Source organism: Marmota flaviventris, chromosome 18 (genome assembly GCF_047511675.1).
Source record: "Marmota flaviventris isolate mMarFla1 chromosome 18, mMarFla1.hap1, whole genome shotgun sequence".
NCBI classification, from domain to species: Eukaryota; Metazoa; Chordata; class Mammalia; order Rodentia; family Sciuridae; genus Marmota; species Marmota flaviventris.
Window position 1 is genome coordinate 57,263,009 of NC_092515.1, and position 19,585 is coordinate 57,282,593.

The 19,585-nt window shown below is 45.5% G+C and overlaps 1 protein-coding gene and 1 long non-coding RNA gene across 2 annotated transcripts in view; one reads left to right on the forward strand and one right to left on the reverse strand.

The window, feature by feature from the left end:
* LOC139702641 (uncharacterized) overlaps nucleotides 1-19,585 on the forward strand; it is a 35,288-nt gene that overhangs the window by 8,916 nt on the left and 6,787 nt on the right. The window lies entirely within an intron of this gene.
* Nucleotides 1,597-19,585, reverse strand: part of Pkd1l3 (polycystin 1 like 3, transient receptor potential channel interacting) — an 81,360-nt gene continuing 63,371 nt past the window's right edge. Inside the window, 10 exon segments of the mRNA XM_071604159.1 lie at nucleotides 1,597-1,758; nucleotides 5,233-5,364; nucleotides 5,775-5,876; nucleotides 7,452-7,662; nucleotides 10,272-10,432; nucleotides 12,694-12,821; nucleotides 15,053-15,186; nucleotides 16,056-16,383; nucleotides 17,505-17,690; nucleotides 18,950-19,087. Of these exon segments, the coding sequence (XP_071460260.1) occupies nucleotides 1,597-1,758; nucleotides 5,233-5,364; nucleotides 5,775-5,876; nucleotides 7,452-7,662; nucleotides 10,272-10,432; nucleotides 12,694-12,821; nucleotides 15,053-15,186; nucleotides 16,056-16,383; nucleotides 17,505-17,690; nucleotides 18,950-19,087 (1,682 nt within the window).

Consider the following 19,585-nt stretch of genomic DNA (forward strand, 5'->3'; position numbering starts at 1 on the left):
CCAAAGAAGTGTTAATGAACAGCCCCCAGCAAACTTGAAGATGCTGACTCAGAAATCCTTCCTGACCAGATTACTTCTTTGGCCCACCTGTGCCCCACCCTTGACAGAACAAAGGAATGTGACAGGAATGTGGGAAAGCTAAATGAAGACTTCAGCTATAAAAATGGGAGACAACTGTGCTTCCACGGATTCCATCTCTTGGGTCCCCTTCTTCCTCCAGGAGAAGTCTTTTCTGCTGTCCTTTAATAAAGCCTCTACTTTCCACTCTAAACTTGCCTGGCGTGCTTCTCTGGTGTTATACTTCAACATTGGGGAAGCAACAGCGGTAACAGGAGGTGTGGATGGCTAACTGAACAAAGCAATGGGATGGATTTGGGTTAGGGCACCTCCTAGCAATGGGATGGATTTGGGTTAGGGCACCTCCAGTATCTGCTATAAGGGATGTGTGAGGAAGATCATTTCCTGTGTGGCAAGGGAAGTGTTCAGTCATCTACACCAATGGCTGTAAGTCCTTTTTTCTCCAGACTTGTGGTTCCCAAGTTCAGCACGTTATCAAGTCTCTCTTCCCCTTGGAGTCCTCTAGGGAGCTTCAAAAATATTGATGCCTGAGTCCCAGCCCAGAGATTTGATGTGTTGGGGTGAAGTCTAGGGGTTCTAGCATGCAGCCACAGCTTAGGACTACCAGTGGAGATCACAGTTCCTGGAGTGTCATGTAGGAACATTCACCCTGATGAGGTGCTTCAGTATCTGGAACCTTGGCCTGAGAAGTCTGGGAATCATTGTGGATGCCAGGAGATCCTACAGTGCACACTGAGCAAACAAAAACTGACAATTTCATGCCAAAGAACTTGCATAAAGTATAATCATCCAGCATTACTCACATTTATTTGGTCCAGAAACTATCATGGATTGGATTGTGTCCCCTAAAGAGATAGGTCAAAGTCCTAACCCACCTCTTCAGAGTATGACTGTGTTGGGATAGAGTCATGCATTAGTTAATTCAAGTCATACTGCAGTAGGGTGGATCCCTAATCCAATATGACTGGCACCCTGATGAGAAGAGTCACAGAAAATGCCAAGTGCCAGGACAGAAGTGATTCATCTACAAGCTAAGGAACACCAAGGCTTACTAAGAAATTCAAAAGCTGGAAAAGGCATAGATTATTCCCTAGTACCACAGAGGAAACATGGCCCAGTAATACCTTGATCTTAGACTTCTGGCTTCCAGAGTTATTATGAAACAATAACTCTCTGTTGTTTAAGCCATCTGGTGTGTGATACTATTATAGCAACCCAAGGCTACTAATACCACACCCGTGGTTGGTATTCAGAGAAGCTCTGAACAAGCATTGTTTGAAGGTAACCCCTGATTGACCAAAGAGATAAGACAACTGCTCTGTAGAGAAGACTTTTATTTCTAAGGGGAAATGCATTGGAACAAACAGGCTCTCACAGGGGGGCAATTTTATGCATGTAGGTAGATATCTTTTTTTTTTTTTTCAACTTGCTGGTTTGGTAAGTCTTCTACAGACACAACCATTGTCCCAGAGAGACTTTAGAATCATTGTAAGCACAGGCCTGGGGTGGATGAACACCTTAAACATTGGGCACAGATTGTGCTGGTTGAGGAACCCAAGCCTTGGGGGCAGATTCAGCCTGGTCACTGCCGCTCTGAGGGTCCTCTCCTTTATAGCTAATGCCTAGGAAGCTGAATATTTTCATCAGAAGCAAATCGATGATCTCTTCTTCCTCTGACAGCTGCAAGAGAGAAAAGACCAAGCAATGTATTTGCAACCATTCTCTTTGGAGGGTTTTCTTTCTATAGGGAAACCATGGTTTTATTGTCCCAGCCTGAGTTCACTTTATTGCTTTTGGTGGGGTTTTATGGTTTTTTGTTTGGTTTGGTTTTGAGGGGATTGAACCCATGGTTGCTTTACCATGGAGCCACATACCCAGCCCGTTTTATTTTTTATTTTGAAACATGGTCTCCTTAAGTGCTGAGGCTGGCCTCGAATTTGCAATCCTCCTGCCTCATCCTTCTGAGTCACTGGGATCACAAGAACACAGGTGTATGCCACTTGCTAGGCCTGAGGTCACTTAATCATTTAGGTTTTTCTGAGGTTATTTGTTTGTTTGTGGAACTGGCGATTAAACTCATGACTTGATGCATGCTAGGTAAGTGCTCTTCCACATCCCCAGCCCTTTTCTGGGGTTGTGATGGCACTTTCTAAGGATCCCAGGGATGTGTGCTCCCTCCTTTTCTTCAATGAGCATGCCTGGGTTTTCCTGACAACATTTTAAATCCCAAGCTGAACTAGAGAAAGACTAGGCCAGGCTACTTGACCTGAATTTAAGCAGCACAGGCAACATGCGGACCCTCTTTGATAACCGTCACCCATTTCCCTCTACATCAGTGTTTATAGTGTCTCTTTCTTTTGTTCTTTATTATTAATACTTCCTGCTCTGCTTACCTCCTAGCCTAGCCTGGTATGAGAGGAAATTATGGGAAATGGAAAACTGTCTCCAATTTTCCCACATTTCTCAACTACTTATATGTGAAAAATGCCAGTTCCACAAACAAACAAATAACCTCAGAAAAACCTAAATGATTAAGTGACTTTTATAGCAAAGAAAAAAATGTAGGAAATAGTAATGGTAGACTGTACTTAAAGGCTGTAGGTATCAAAAAATTACATTTAGTAAACTAGTCAGAAAATATCCTCCACCACCCCCAACAGAGGCTATTAAAAATTTATGTACAAAGGTCCTCACACATTGCTACTAAGAATATAAAACAGTGCAGCTGCTTTGGAAGACAGTCTGACAGTCACTCAAACAGTTAAACAAAACATATCCAGGGACTGTGGAAGCAGATCACTGGTAGAATGCTTTCCTAGCATGCATGTAGCCCATAGTCAATTCCCAGCACTCAAAAAAAAAAAAAAAATGTCCAAACAAAATCATGCACATAAATATGCATATAACATTATTCATAGTAGCCAAAATATGGAAATGACCCAAAGATCCATCAACAGACAAATGGATGGTAATCTGTGGTATATCCATGAAATGAAATATGATTCACACACCGTTATCCTAAGAGGAAGAAGCCAGCCATAAAAACTAATATATATATATATATATATATATATCCCCATTTATATGAAATGTGCAGAATGGGCAAATCAAAAAAAAAAAAAGAATAGAAAGTAGATTAGTTGTTTTCTGGGGGCTGAAAATATGGAATTTGGGGAATGACCAGTGGTGAGTATAGGGTTTCTTTTTGGGGTAATGAAAATGTTCTAGAATTTGGTAATTGTGCTAGTTGCACAGCTCTGAACATACTAAAAAACATTTAATTACACATTTTAAAATGGTGACTGTTACATATGTGAATTATCTCTTCATTCAAAACAGAATTTCTGGACCAAAAATTAGTCAGCCTTCTGTGTACTAAGTTCAATTAAAGGTGTCTGTGTAACTGCCTGACACCTCCACCTCAAAAATAGGGTATAATTGGAATACCTGGGTATCAAAATTGCTCCCTGATAAAGGCAAACATGTTTCCTGAATACTATAAAATCATTTTCAAGATATCAGATCTGTGCAGGGCAAAGACACTGTGGTATAATAGGAAATATATTTGACCTTTGTCCCTGGTTCCTCCCCCAGAGCTCCTAAAACCACTGCAATTTCCTGAGTGACAGCAGTGCACTTTGCTGTTCCATAACAAGCCTTCATGAGCACACCTGAGCTTATGCTAATGAGGTAACTTAGGACAGGACCCCTAGATAGCTTCAGGATGGGGCTATCACCAGAAAGATCTGTCTAACCTACCAGTCTCCAGGAGAAGAAGGAGCAGTGCAGAGTGGAATCAATCCTTATAAAAAGTTTCAAATGGCAAGATGTGAAGAGTGTTGCTAAATCCATGAAGGTGCTAGGAGGGTGGCTCACCCAGAGGGTGCATGGAAGTGCCACACCCTTCCCTCTCACCTTACCTCTGTGCCTCTTCATCTAGCTATTCATGTGTATCCTTGCACCCTTTATAGTAAATGGGTTTATGTTATTTATTCTATTTTATCTTAAAATTTATTATAATGTCCTTTAAAATAAGTAAGAGTTTCCTGAGTCTTGAGAGCTGAGTTAGCAAGTTAATTGAGCTCAAGGAGAGAGTTATGGGAACCCTGACTGGTCAGCAATATAGATGACACCTACAATTAGCAGTGCATCTGAAGTGGGGGCAGTCTTATGGGACTGAGTCCTCTGCCTGAGTGATTGACACTACCTTCAAGCATATAGCATCACAACTAGATCAATTTACAGGACATTCCGTTGGTGTCCACTGGAATGTTGGTGTGGGGAAAACCTCACAAAATTTCCTGGCTTCTGGAAAAGCAGCTCTCTCTTCCAAATGATCCATTAACATGGTTATGCATTGCAACTTAGAGAAACACATCACTGCTCTTGGACAGAAATGTAAAAATCAGAGAATGAGTTGTAAGGATTTGTAGGTATGTAGTTTTAGGAAAGATTTAGTTTTAGGAAAGATTTTAGGGAATCTTCCAACTGGGCAGGGAAGGGAGAGCTAGTACAGCTACACCTCCAGAAGGACATTAAAACACATCCAAGTCAACCTAGGTTCCAACCTCACCTCTTCTCCTTTCTAGCTCTGGTCCTAAGTCGGGGATCTCAACTCTGTGGGCATCAGGTTCCTTCTCTGTAGCATGTGGCTGGATTTGTGTACTTCCCTGAGCTTGGCCTTTCACTATTCCCGACCTGTGAGGCACACTAGGACTAACAGTCACCCGTGGTTGGAGGTTGACCAAGGGGCCCCAGCTCGACCCTCGTGAGCCACACTACTGTGGCAGAGGTTTCAGATTGTAGTACAGAGTTCTCAACCTTGGCTAGACATTCATATCACTGCAGAGATTTTAAAAATGCCAACTCCAGGGTTGTCCCTGAGCTTCTTGTGTTGGTTTCAGGAGTAATTCCAAGGTATAGTCAGGGCCAAGAATCACTGGAGAGCAGGAGACCCCATTCTAGGCCCAGCACTGCCCTTCACTTGCTTGTGACCTCGAGGAAGTAATTTTCTCCTGGGCCTTAGTTTCCCTTCCTGAGAAATTGGTGTTTTGAGTTATACTGGTCTCTGAAATTCACCATCTAATGTTACTCAGCCAGAGTCTTCATAGTTCAAGGTTAATTAAAAGGCAAGAATAGGCCAAAGGAACTCACCTGACCACACTTCTGCTCCTCGCTGAAGGCCACCAGAATGACAGAGATAAATAGATTCAGCACCACAAATGTCATGAAAATAATGCAGGACCCAATTAGGAAGGAACCAAGCACAGGACTGTAGCTCAGCACCTGAAAGTAAGAAGGCCATCCATTCCTGGTATCCTTTGTGCAAGCTGCCACCCCATTCCCTAGGACCATAAGAGGGAAATTGGACCTTGGAGCTGGCCCAGGGAAGGGAGTCGGGGGTGGGGTGGCCCTCCTGCCCACCACTACTTCCTCCAAAGACAGGTGCCAGTCCTGGCTACTGCCAAGAATACTCCTGTTGGAGTCCCCCAGCATAGTCCTCCTAAGAATCCACTGCCTTGTGTTCTGTGAGCAGGGGTCTCCAGGGCAGGCTGCCTAGACCAAGGGGAACATATGACCAAAGCTGCCCTGTGCTTGCCAGGCCATGGACCAGAAGGATGACAGGGGTGGTGGGGAGAGATTTTTCTACTTTTCACAGAGACACAGTGTGGTTGCAGAGTCCGCCCCACCATTACCTCCTCATAGTTGAAGATTCCTAGCTGAAGGCTGATCATCGTTTCTGCTGCATCAAAGAGGGTCTTGTAGGAACGGAGTTTCCAACCAAATATTAAGTTTGACTATCATAGAAAGAGACCTCATGAGCAGGGAAAAGAGCATGAATCCCCAAATCCTGCTGTTTGACACAGCTACCTCCTTGGTCTGGCCTGGCCAAGCTGTCCATACCCACCCAGACATGCAGGTGGTGTATATACATCCAGTTTTGTGTGGAAGGTGTGTTTTTCTCTGTGGGCCTTTGCATACAAGACCGCATGTGTCCTGTGTGATTGCATGGACCTGTACACCTGTGGACATCATACCTGCATACCTATGCTGTGTGCATGCAGGCACCCACCACCTAAGCCCCTGCTGCTTTCACCAGATGGCTATGCAAAGAAAGTAGGGAAAGTGGACATTATGATGCCCCACCCTCTTTCCTCCAGGGCAGTTGGACTGGATGGACAATGGGCTTTGCCCATCTGGGCATGGCTTTCCCCTCAACACACAACCCTTCCCCAGATTTTCCCAGGGCTGCGGTGTCAGAGGAAGGCCCAAAACCACATGGCTCTGAGTTGGTGACTTCTGGCCCCAGAGGACACTGCAATGTCCTTGCACTGCAAATGGCAGACTGAACAAATTGACATGAATTAGAGCATTTGAATAAAACCACCTCTTTCAGCATACACCCTCGACCACTCCATCGGTGTGCCCTACCCTGTTTTTGAGGGTGGGACAGGAAGAAAGAGGTGGCTAGGGATGGAAGGGGAAGTCAGGGAAGAGATGATAGGGATACCCAAGTGTTGAAGGTAAAGGCAGAGTGGGGACTAGAATGTAATGGACGTGTGGTCAGGGAAAGGTGGGAGATAGGAGACTAGATGTGGTCAAGGTGAGAATGAGAAGGGGTCAGGATCAACATAGGGCTAAAGAGTCAAAGATGAGTGGGGGGCAGGAGTATGATGGAAATCGTGGATTAGCTGAGCATCAGGATTGGGGTTCATATGTGGATGGAGATCAGGATGTGGCAGGGTTGGAAGAGGTCTTAGTTTCTCACATTACTTGGTAATAAGAAAGAGTTGAATGTTTTTATGGTTTTTTTGTTCTATTTTGTTTTCCAGTCATTAAAGATGTGATTGTCAGAATGTGCTCAGTGTTAAGGGGTTGAATGAAACAGCATTGATCCTGCTAAATTCAGACCTTATGTCTGTGGCAACAGTGCTGACATGGCCTGTGGACAGTCAACCCTCACTTTCCCATCCCTACCCTAACTCAAGGACAGGGGTGACCCAGGACATCCACCAGCACAGTAAGAGTGCTCTGTGCCTGCCTGGGTATTAGCCCTGTGCCTTCTGAACAACTGGATATCAGGAGAACAGGCAGAGTCTGGCTGCAGAAAGGAATCCATCATTGGAAGGAGTTGGACTCTTTCAGTTCCAGAGCCTATGCTTCCTTACTCCTACTAACTAAAATCCCTAGTCTTTGCCATTTGATGTGGCCATCTCATGAGCACCCAGATAAAATACCCAAGACTCAGAAATATCTGCCATCTTCCTCAGGTTCCCAGAGTCTCCCTGGCCCTAACTGTTCACTCCACACCACCTGGTAGTCTTGGCTTCCATGGACATCAGCTCTGAGGTTTTCCCAAAGGAGCCACTCACCGCAATGGAATAAGCCAGGAGCATGATAATAATGATGGTAATAAAGCCTGAAATATCGCCCCAGGCCCGGCGTAGAGCCGAGGTGATCATGTTCATTTTGGGATTCAACCTGAGAAGATGCCAAAGCTTCACTGTAGACAGGAGTACCAGGAAGGCAATAATGTATCCAAGGGCAGCATCAGCTGCTGCTGTCTCACTAAAACTGATCCCCCTGTGGGAACAAAATGGGAAGTCTGGGTCTTAGAGACCATAAGCAATGCAGCTAAAATCCATCTGGATTCAGGATTAGACACATATTGTCTCTGGTCTCAGAGGCTATCAGATCCAGAAACAGATCTCGGGGAGAGAAGTCCTATTCCCCAAACTGGTGATGTTGATGATAGTGATGGTGATGTTATAGTGATGATGGTGGTGATATTGATGATAGTAATGACAATGGTGATGATGTTGACAATGATGGTTGTGATGTTGAGGATAGTGATGATAGTGGTGATGGTAATGATGATGGTGGTGATATTGATGATAGTGTTGATGATGGTGATGATGATGGGGTGATAATTATGATGATGATGGTGATAATGGGAATGATGATGGAGATGAGAATGGTAATGATATTGGTTGGTGGTATTGGTGAAGATAGTGATGATGGTGGTAGTGACAATGAGAATAATGATGTTAGGATGATGGTGATGATGATGATGATGAAGATGATGATGTAATCATGAAGGCTATGGTTATGGCGTTCATGAGGCCTTTAATTAGCTGTCTTTATTAAAGGTTGTAGAACTAGAGAGAAAAGGTAAAGGAGGAATCCTTTCAGGATTAAGGGGATAGAACTAAGAGACATCTTTGAGCCTCCCTCTCCCTGCTTTGAGGCCAGTAGATGCCACCCCCTCTGCACACTTGTCTGAGTGTACATCTATAGCTGCCCTGTATGTGAAGGAAGGATCAAAGAAGTATCCATTTGTTGTACTAAGTGAAACTTCATTTGCTTAGTCTCATTTGAACTTCAAGATGAAGTACATCTTGCCAGGCATGGTGATGCATGCCTGTAATCCCACCAACTCAGGAGGCTGAAGCAGAAGGATTGCAAGTTCAAGCCAGTCTCAGCAACTTAGTGAGGCCCTAAGCAACTTAGTGAGACTCTGTCTCAAAATAAAAAAGGCAAGGGAGGTGGCTCAGTGGTTAACTGCCCAGTACCAAAAAAAAAAAAAAAACCATGATAAAGTATAGCTTACTGTTTCCTTTTCATAGATAAGGAGAGAAAGTTGGCACAAGGTCACTCAGCTAGTGACATAAACAGTCATTTGTGAGTGGTAAGATAAGTTGAAACCTACATATGTCTGATTTCTAAATCCAGGTTGTGCCCAACATCACACCTTGTTCCATTCTCTTCTTGTGCCTTTGTACTTTAAATTCATTCTTAACTATAAAGAGAAAATCATATTACAGAAAAATATTGAATGATCCCAAGTTTGTAAAAGCTTAGGATATATATATATATATATATATATATATATATATATATTTATATCTCTTACATTTTATATATACATAAAATGTATTATATATTATATGTTATATATAATATTTATGTATTATATATGTTATATGTATGATAATATATAGTATTTATTATATATCAACATAATAAATATTAAATTAACTCCTTAAATTGAGCAATACTTCTAGTATCATATATTATTTTAATATTTTTTATATATAGGGGCTTGGGGATGTAACTTATTCATAGAACACATGTTTAGCATGCCAAAGTGCCTGGGTTCAATTTCCAGGACCAAATAAACCAAAGTTATATCACACACAGATACACATACATACATTCATGGGTGTGACACAAAGAAGATCTAAATGTTGGTTTGTTGAATGAATGAGACAATGTTAGAGGTTAGGAGTAGAGTTCAAATTCTGACTCCAGTATTTACTTGCTGTGTGACCTTGTGCAAACAATTTAACCTCTCTAAGCCTCATTACAAATAATTCTCTTATTTGTAAAAAAAAAGAGAAGATAAGACCATCTCTTAGAAGTCTAAGGAATATTAAGATAGGTAAGAAAGTGCTTTCACAGTGGTTTTGTAGGGCTGGAGATATAGCTCAGTGATAGAGCACCTGGCCAGCATGTGTGAAGCCCTGGGATTTTCATGACAGTGTACAACATCCAGCAAATAACTCAATAAATATTGTTTATATCTATAAAAAGAGTGAGACAAGAAACACCATGACCCCAAATAAGCCACAGGGATCCTAGATCCACATAAGCTAGATTTAAGTTACTTCTCTGCCAAAGTTAAGCTCTATGGTCGTGGGGAAGTCACATGACCTCCCTGAGCCTCAGTTTCTTTGTTAAACAGGGCACTGATAACATCACCCTTCATCAGTTCTTATGTATCCTGTGAACACATAAGATATGTATGAACTCACCCTGCATAAGACATAGTGGACGCTTAACATGTTGTAGCAGTTGTGGAGCTACTTGGGCTCTAATACTTGCAAGAGCTCCCCCAAAGACCAGGAAGGACTTCAGCAGCATACCACATGGTCCTACATTTTGGTAAGATTTACCAAGGTTAGCTATGTTGTATTTCGTCTTTAAAGGGTCCTCTCCAGTTGTATCTGCTTCAGGCACCACAGCTGACTCTAGGTGGCAACTGCAATTATTTCTACCAGGTGTGTCCCCTGGTCTGCTGAGGTCCACAGGATTTCCAAAGCCTCCCTGACCCCTGGGCCTCAGACAGCTAGAAGGAGGAGAGTCAGTCGGGGAGGGGAGGGGGGGGCAGGGGAGCTAAGACAGCCACTTACTCCTCCCTGTGGCTCCTGTAGCGCTGCAGGTCACGCTCCACAAGGACAGCCCTCTTCACAAACACTGCCAGGGCACTCCAGCTGACCAGGATGATGGCTAGTTCCAGAAGATTCCACTTGCTGCAGAAATAGCCCCACTTCTGCTTCCTCATGAGCTTGCCCTAGGAAAAGAGCCTGAGCTTCTGCTAAAGGCTGCAGACCATGATCACTACCCCCTTACCCCACGGCTGCTCCTGTCCCCACCAGAGGGCTCTCTAGCAGGGGTTACTGATCCCAGCAAGGCTGTCCAGCCCTGGCCCCACCTACACAGAGTGCCTTAAGGCCTCTCTCCAACCTTGTATAGACTTCTCCCCTTGTCCTGGCTGTAGGGTTTATAAGAGTAAATACAATATCTACTAAGAAAACAACTGAATTCTCTCTGATGCGGCAAAAAAAAAAAAAAAAAAAGTGTGTGTGTGGGGGTACTCTCCTCCCACCCTCACTTTTCCAAGAGACTTTACTTTAGAAAACTTATAAACTCTGTGCCCCTTGAAAGTGTACATACATCTTTCCAAAAGTCAAACAAGCCTCCTGCCAGTTTTACAACTCAGAAATGTCTTTCTCAAGGACTGGAGAGCCATCTTTTTGGAAGGCAATTATGAAGGAAGAGAGTGCCCCTTCTCAGGGTGTTCTCTGCGTGTGGGGTAGGTGCCCACCTCCTCAGGCTCCTAACTCAAGTGCCAGCCCTTCTCCTGTCATAAAGGCTAAAGCTTATTTTTCCTTTTTATTTAGGCAGTTAGAAAACTGCCTAAATAAATATTATATATATGATAATATATAATATATATTATACTTTATATATTACATGTATGATAACTATTATAAATATTTACATATAAATATGGTGATTCCCAGGTGAATTTAGAAAGGATGAGGTGACAAATGGTGCAGTCCAGTCCTCTTCTTGAGGGTGCCCGTCACCCCCTTCAGAGCAGGAGTGCTGTGGGTTCTATCTGCTTCACTGTACTGAAGGTTGTGCTCACCTTCTGTCTTTGCAACCCCTAGAGCCACTGCACAGGACACACCTCACATTCTGGTCTGATGCTTATTCAATAACAAGAGTTATTTTTCCTCAGGAGGAATGGGGAGTGGTTGATGCATGTGGCTTCTGTTTTGCAAGATGGAGAGTTCTGGAGATGTTAGTGATGGTGTTGGGATGATGGAGAATGTGCTTACTGCATACTTAGGTGTGTGCATAAAGTGCAAAGTGGTGAGTTTTATGTATACTTCACAGTTAAGAATCAATAATTTAAAACAATTACATTTCTTTCTTTCCTTTCTGTCTCCAGGAGAGGTTTCCTGGACTGGCAGGAGACTGGGTTTAGCCATACTTTCCCAACAAGTGTCCCAAGTCAGAGCTAGTCATCCTGCCAGCCCTCCTCTTCCTCCTCTTCCCCTTCCATGCAGAAGAACCGTGACCTAAGGAGGGGTACTTGTGTCTGGTTAGTGAGGAGGCCAAGTTTGCCTCCATAATCAAGAGGATTGTTAAAACTGCTGAGCAGCACTCTGAAGAAAAGTGAAGGTTTTGGGGAATGACTTTGTGAAGCAACTGCAAACAGAATGCAAAGACAACCGAGAGAAGAGAAGTGAAGGGTCAAGGGGGTGGTCAGTCCCTCTGCTGGGAGGGACAAGTGAAATGATGTTGATGTCTCTGGCTGTGGGCTTGACTTGGTGATGGTGGGAGCCCTGTGTGGCCTGCTTTAGGAGGTCATGTTGCAGCATGGGGGTGAGTATGAAGGTCAGGCATCAGGCTCTGTGTTCAAATGCTGATCCTGGTGGTGGGGGAGTGGTTCATTCCTAGCATGCGTGAGGCCCTGAGTTCCATCCTTAGCATTGGATGAATATCTCACTTTGGGTGAAATGGGGCCCTACAGCTGACTCCCAGCAAGTTGTAGCATCTCCCAGTCCTCACCATAATCAACAGCTGCACCTTCCTGGTGTAACACATCAGTGAAGGAGGTAAAGGGGATTTTGCCTACTTCCTAGGGACAACAGATAAGAACAAAACACACCAAGAACCTCACCATCTAAGCTCAGAGTATCCTCCGTATGGGGACAACCACCCTCACATCCTACCATCCCCTCACCTCAGCTCTTTGGAAGGTCTCAATTAAGCAGAAATAGGGACCAGTCCTCCCTCCCCAACCCACTAGAAGGACCTCAGAGCTGTCGATTCCTGAGGAGTGCCAGCCTTGGTCCTTCCCATGCCCGACATTGTAGACAGAAGCCTGGGTCATCTGTTAGAACCAACAAGGACCAAAAGGCTGCCACCATACTTAAGGCAAAGCCTTGCTGCCACCTTCTTCAGGCCCACTCTAAGCGGGGAGGAGGGGTGACTAGGCACACCCCAGAGCCACCCCTGCCTGAGCACATGTCCCCTCACCTGCACTACCATGTAGTAGAAGAGGAAGATGAAGTAAATGATCTCCGCTGCCACCACAAAGGGGTGCCAGCCATTGGTAAAGGGGTACAGGCGGAGGCTCTGCAGGGCCGCGTGTGTGAAGAAGGTTCCTGGAAGCACAGAGTACATGTCAGCCCAGGCCGCTTGCCCCTCAGACCAGTAGACAGGCTGGAGGACTCAAGCTCAGACACTTCCAAGGGGTGGCGGGATCAGAGGAGAGGACTCAGTGACCCAGGGGACTGAGTGTGGATACATGCTCGATGCCAAAGACCATGCACACACTGGAAGGGACGAAAGGGGCTGCACTGGAAATTCCACGGGACACATGGCCATTCATGCAGTCACCTCCAGCAAAACATCCACCCCATCAGCATCAGTCCTTGCTTTCCTCCAGCTGGCTTGCTTAAAGCCACTCCACTGCAGATCAGTCCATCTGGTGGCCAGTATGCCTAAAACCCAACCTCCTTTTGAATATTTTTCCTGTACTTGTGTGTCTTTTCCTTATTTTCTGCTAATTGTTGTTGGTGGTATTTTGTTCTTTTTCCACTGTAATGATATTTGGGTGATAATGTTGTAAACCAGTTTGACTGGTGAGGCTGGTGGAGACAAAGTCAGCTAAGGGTGACAAGGAAGACATGGAAGCCTTCTGAGCCCCTGAGGGACTTCAGTGCTTGGCAGACTCCATCAGCCCTCCACAGACTTCTTATGTGTGCAAACACAATTCAATCAGGGGTGGTTTGGACAAGTTATTTTAGAGTTCCTTAAGAGACAAAAAAAGGAGGCAAAAATATACAAATAACTTCAAAAACAAAATTAGAAAGAATTCATTGACCATAGGGACTTACAATGGAAGTCAAAAGCCTTTTACTGTTCACTTTACACAATTTTGAATTTTTATTTATTGTTGTTATGATGATGATCATGATGACGTGGCTCAGTGATGAGCATGTACTCTACCACTGACCCGCATCCCCAACCCTTTTTATTTTTTATTTTGAGACAGGGTCATGCTAAGTTGCTGAGGCTGGCCTTGAACTTAAAATCCTTCTGCCTTAAAAATCCTTTTATTGGCGTTACACCGGGAAGGTGCAGCTGTTGATTATGGTGAGGGCTGGGAGATGCTACAGCTTGCTGGGAGTCAGCTGTAGGGCCCCATCTCACTCAAAATGAGATATTCATCCTATGCTGGGGATGTAACCCAGGGCCTCACGCATGCTAGGACTGAACCACTTAAAATCCTTCTGCTGGGATTACAGGTGTACACCACCACACTTGGCTTCAACCTGAATTAAAACAAACAAACAAACCCACAAGCATATATTACGTTTTTCTGTGTATGTTATGCTAGGACTTGAACCCAAGGTACTCTACCACTAATCTACATCCCCAGTCCTTCTATTTTTTTTATTTTTTATTTTGAGTGAGGGTCTCGCTAAGTTGGACAGGCTGCCCTCAAACTTGAGATCTTCCTGCCTCATCCTCTCAAAGTGCTGGAATTACAGATGTGAGCCACCATAACTGGGTGAAATTATGTTGTAATTATAAAAGTAATATATAACTGCTGGGAATGATGGCACATACCTGTAATCCCAGCCAACCAGAAGACTGAGGCAGGAGGATCACAAATTCAAGGCCAACCTCAGCAACTTACCAAGACTTTGTCTCTACATAAAAATAAAAGGGACTGGGGATGTAGCTCAGTGGTAAAGTACACCTGGGTTCAATCCCCAGTACCACAAAAAACAAATAAAATATAATTTAATATTTTTTAAATGTTCGGTTTTTAGTGGAGAGGAGGTTGAGTTTTAGGCAAATTGAGCATTAACTGAACAGGCTACAGGTTGGTGTTTTTAATAGCCTATGATTAACATTTTAAAAGAGGAGGCAGAAAGGAGGGGATAGAATGGGAAATAGGAGAGCATCCCATGTAGTTGGGGAAAACATTTTTTGTGAAGCTTTAGTTTTGGTTGTATACAAATGTTGAATTGTTATATCAAATGTGCTTCCTAGTGTAGATTGATGCACACTTTATAAAATCTTCTTTTAGGTAACGTTACCTGTTACCAGGTAACCTTCGCCAGCCCCTGTCTAGAGCTTCCATTTCGCTCCTCCAATACAATAGAAAGCTCCGGAATGAGCTGGAAGAGCTGCCTTCAGGCTCCAACTGTGTCACTTTGGGCCAGAGAGAAGAGGGGAAGAAGTCTAGGCCAGCTCTGACACCTTGATTTTGGGGGCCCAGGGATGTACAGCAGCAGGAAAAACCAGAGCCACCCCCAATTTCCCATCCCAGCTGGGTCAGGAGACCCAGCCCAGAGGAGACCCAGCAGGGGAGGCAGCACACCCAGGCCACTGGTCTCCAGCGTGAGTGTGACGATGCAGAACAGGTTGACATTGGCATTGTAGACGGTGAACTCCACAAACACTGCTCTAGTCAGAGTATCCAGCCAGGTGTTGTCAAAGAGATACTGAAGAATTCTGTGGGAAAGAGCAGCATCTGGGGCATCTCCATCCTGTGGAGGCCACTGCCCCTCAGCCCTGGATGGGACCAGGGTTTCCTGTTTAAACGCCCCTTTGCCCTTGCTCTGATCCTTGGCCACCAGGGTCGCTCCTTAGAATGGTCCCAGTTTGCCAGCCATATCATGATATCTGGTACCCACAGTCTCTTGGCCATAAGAGCAGAAGCTTTCAAAGGATGGTCCCCAACCAGCATTTGGGAACTTATTGCAGATTTTCAGGCCTTACCTCAGACCTGCTGAATCAGAAACTTGGGGCTAGAGGATATGTGCTCTGATGAGTCCTCCGTTCAGGGGAGTCTCATGCTTTTTTAATGACAGCTATGATATTGGAGGAATGTCATAAAACACCAGGGGCTTAGGCAGGCAGCAGCTGCAACAGTGAGGTCCTCTGGAGGCTGGTAGCTCACAAGACCAGATCCTGGGAAGTTGTCAGCTGACTGTAGCACATGTTCTGGCGATGGCCCATGACCATCAAACCCTGAATGCCCCCTGTACAACCTAACCACCTCTCCAGGCCTTGGTTTCCTCATCTACCATAGTGTTAACACAAGTCCCTCAAGATCATTGCGAGGAGTGCTTGCCTCTGCACTCACATGTATGCCCATGAGCACAGTAACAATGGCTGGAAAGGGATTTTCCCCCCAACTCTGAGAATGCAGTTTCTAAGGGCCTGAAAACATAATCTGAGTGCTTCTGAGTCTCCCCCGCCCTCCCAAAATGACATGAAGGAACTTGACTTAGCCCCATTTTGAAGGCTGAATCTTCCAGTCTAACATGGATTCTAGAAAATTGCTCCACTCAGCTGCAAAAGAATCAAGTCAGCCTTACCTTGATGCACTTTGGAGATCAGTCCCCAAAGGGACCACATAGCCTCCTCCTCGGTACACAGTGAGTTTGCCCCACATGGGATAACCTTGACGTTGGCTCTGGCTCTGGTACTGCCAAGCCTGGGGAAAGTGGTTGCTATTATTGAGGGCGGAGGCATTCCAGCCTTCTCCATAGTCTGCCAGGTCTTCAACATCCAGGGAATATGGCGCACGACATCTGTCCAAAGAAGCCTGCAGCTGTTGGACCAGAAGGCAAGAGTTTTCCCGGATCCTCACTTGGCGAATGTGGGCACTGCCAACGAGCTTGGAGTTTCCATCGGTGACAAAGCCTAAAGATGAAAACCACATCAGTAAATCTAACTATCAAAATCATCTTAACACATTCCAAGCTCCCTGGCCTGGACGCTCCTCTGAACTTCAGTCTGCCCATCATAGAGACAGCCCAGAGAAGCTCGTGACCAACCATTATCTACTCTCATCCCAACGACTTTGCCATCTTTCTATCTTGGATTTACTCTATGCCCTCCATAGGTTCTCTTGGGGAATGGCACTCCTCACCCTAGCATCAACTTGGATACCATCTATGCCCTTTCCCCTCAATCCTCACACTCTTTTGGAGGCAGATACTGAGGATTGAACTCAATGACACTTACCACTGAGCTATATCCCATCTTTTTATTTTGAGACAGGGCCTTGCTAAATTGCTGAGGCTGGCCTTGAACTTGTAATCCTCCTTCCTTAGCCTCCCAAGTCACTAAGAGCAAGCTCTGCTGTGCATGGCTCAACTCTCACATCCTAATATTCACCATATCCCAGCATTACCACCTCTTCCATGTTTTATGTACCCATCCCCTTCTTTCTATCACACTGTCCTCTGACTCTGCATCAGCCCCCAGCATGTCTCCCTAGCATCTTGACTAGCCCACCATCTACCCCAGCTTCCGGGTGCTTCCAGAATGATCCTTATACCACAGATTTGTGTTGCTCCCTCATTGAGAAAACTCCTGTGGTGCCTCCTTTCCTCAAAGATAAAAGGTGAATCCAGCTCCTTCACAGCCTGGTCTCTGCTTCTCACTGGTCCTTAACTCAGACCCTACATTGTCACTATACTCAGTGCTGTGTAGTTCTTAGGATGTGCCGTGGAGTGCCCAGGCTCAGATATTCTCATGTTGTTTGTCCTGCCTAGTGCCCGGTTTTTGCCTAGCCAATGTGTGCTAGCTTAACTCTCATTTAAGATTTCTCCACTCTGCTTCAGAGGAGAGTTAGTGACCCTCCCTGCACATGCCCAGCCATCCAGAGGGTCTCCTTCAATAGCATATGGCTATTGGAATAACCACTCGCCTATTCATTGCCTTTGTTATGAGGCAGATTGTGGACTTGCACCATCTCATAAGGAGACCGTATTGTCATTGACCCTCACTTCCCCAAAAGTAGCATGCAGGGACTGTACCTGTGTAATGACCATACAGGTTGTTCACAAGGGTGGTGTTAGCCCACTCGAAGAACTTTTGGAAGCCCAGCACAGCTGAAAAGCCTCGGGTGAAGCTGTGTTCGAGGTGTCTATTGAAATGGTAGGCACTGGGGTCCCTCTGCCCATAGGCCACCAGCAGTAGCATCCACAGGAAGCCCAGGTACGCTGGAAAGGAGGCACAGCCGCCAGTCAGGCAGGATTCTCGACTCCACCAAGTTAGAGTAGAACGTAGATGGTGCATGGCTCAGAAGAGTGGAGGTCTCACAGAACAGCCCCTCCCCTTTGGAATAACAGAGCCAATCTTCACAGAGACGGCAGAGAGCAGTGAAGTCCTTGGACCAGGAGGCCTCCTGTCTGGGTTCCAATCCCAGCTGTGCCACTTGCTATCCACAGGCCCTTTGCAAATGATTCAGCCCCTCTGTGGCTCACTCCTTATCTGTGGAATTTGCATATAATTTTCTGGCACAGGGTTGTGAGGAGGTGATCAGTTAATATTTATAAGCAGTTAAAACAGAGGCTGCACAGAGTTTGTGCTATGTTAGTGTAAAATAGAATAATTTAAAACACGCATCTGCCCTGTTGCATTGCTGAGGACACAGTAATGAAGGAGTCAGTTGTATTTCCTGTCACAGAGCTTGCCTGGCTCGCTGGAAACAGAACGGTGTGATGTAAGGGCTCACCAGATGCACACATCTGGTTCAGGAGGCTCTACATTATAATCACTTTGGGGAACAGATTCCTACTAAGCCAGAACCTTGGCCTAGGCCTGGGGAACATTCTGAGGACTCTTCCCCCGAGGACCTGGACAGATACCAATGAGTAGGACAGTTCAGGACTGTACTGCACTCTCTCCCTGAGGCCCCCAGCAGGACTGGGCCCACTCACTTCCTTCCCTCCTTCTACTCTCCCTTCCCACCTCTGAACCCAGGGCCACCTCCCAAATGAACTCCTTGCACCCAGATCTGCTCTAGGGAACTCAGAGGAAAATGCACCCTGAGATTTGGGAACTCCTGGCCAGAGGGCCCAGGGAAACCTCTGTGAAGACACAGTGATCAGGCTGAGATTTAAAGGATGAGCAGAATTATCCAGAAGAAAATCTGGGGAGGAAGGGTGGACACCTTCCAGGCAAGAATCATCTGGCCAAAAGAGAGAGCCCTGGGTCCAAGAGCTGTAGAAGCCACTGTGGCTGGAGTTTGGGACACAAGGAACAGAGGGGGTTTCTGCAGTGGGTGGAGCTTCAGGAGGGAACTCAGACTTCATCCTAAGGGCCATAAGGACACTAAAGGATTTCAAGTGTAGAGCAGAAGCTGGGGTAAGTTGCCATCTAGGGAAACTGAGGCTCAGAAGCCGGGAGACACTTGGCAATGACTGTGTAGTGAGTGTGCCAGGTCTGTGCTGAGACCCAGACTGGGAAGCCTGCCTACCCAAGATTTCTCTGCTTAGGGCAAATGCTCTCTGTTCCTTGAGGTGGGTGGTTTTCATCTTCTCAATGGCGGTGGCAAGAGGTGGCTGATAGACGGGCTTGCTGCTGCATCTTCGTGCCCGGAACAAGATGTAGGGGCCTGTGGGAACAAGAATGCCAGGGCAGTCCCCCAAGCAGGCAGTGGGAGCAGGCTCTGTGCAATCAGAGATGCCGATTGTTAGCACTCTTCTGCTGTAGCCACTTAAGGGAGTGCACTGACCCAGCTACCTTTTGGATCCATGCCCCCAGTGACTCCTAACACCAGAATTTGCCATCTCTTGCCTCCCTACTGCCCACCCCCCCATTTCCACATATGACCTAATATTTTTGGTTCTCGTTAGCAACCACAGTGATCTTTGTAAAATCACAAAACAGATCACCACTCTTCTGTTTAAAGACCTTCTATTTAAAGATCTCAGCTCGTCCAAGACCTTGCCTGATGCCTCTCTACCTTGTCTTTAATCATCACCTCCACCCCCAACTCTACATGCTGCAGCCAAACTATCCCTAATTGTTATAAAATGAGAAGTTCCATCTGGCCTCAGGACCTTTGCGTACACCACTGTACCATCCTCCCTTCCTTCCCCCTCAGCAGAGG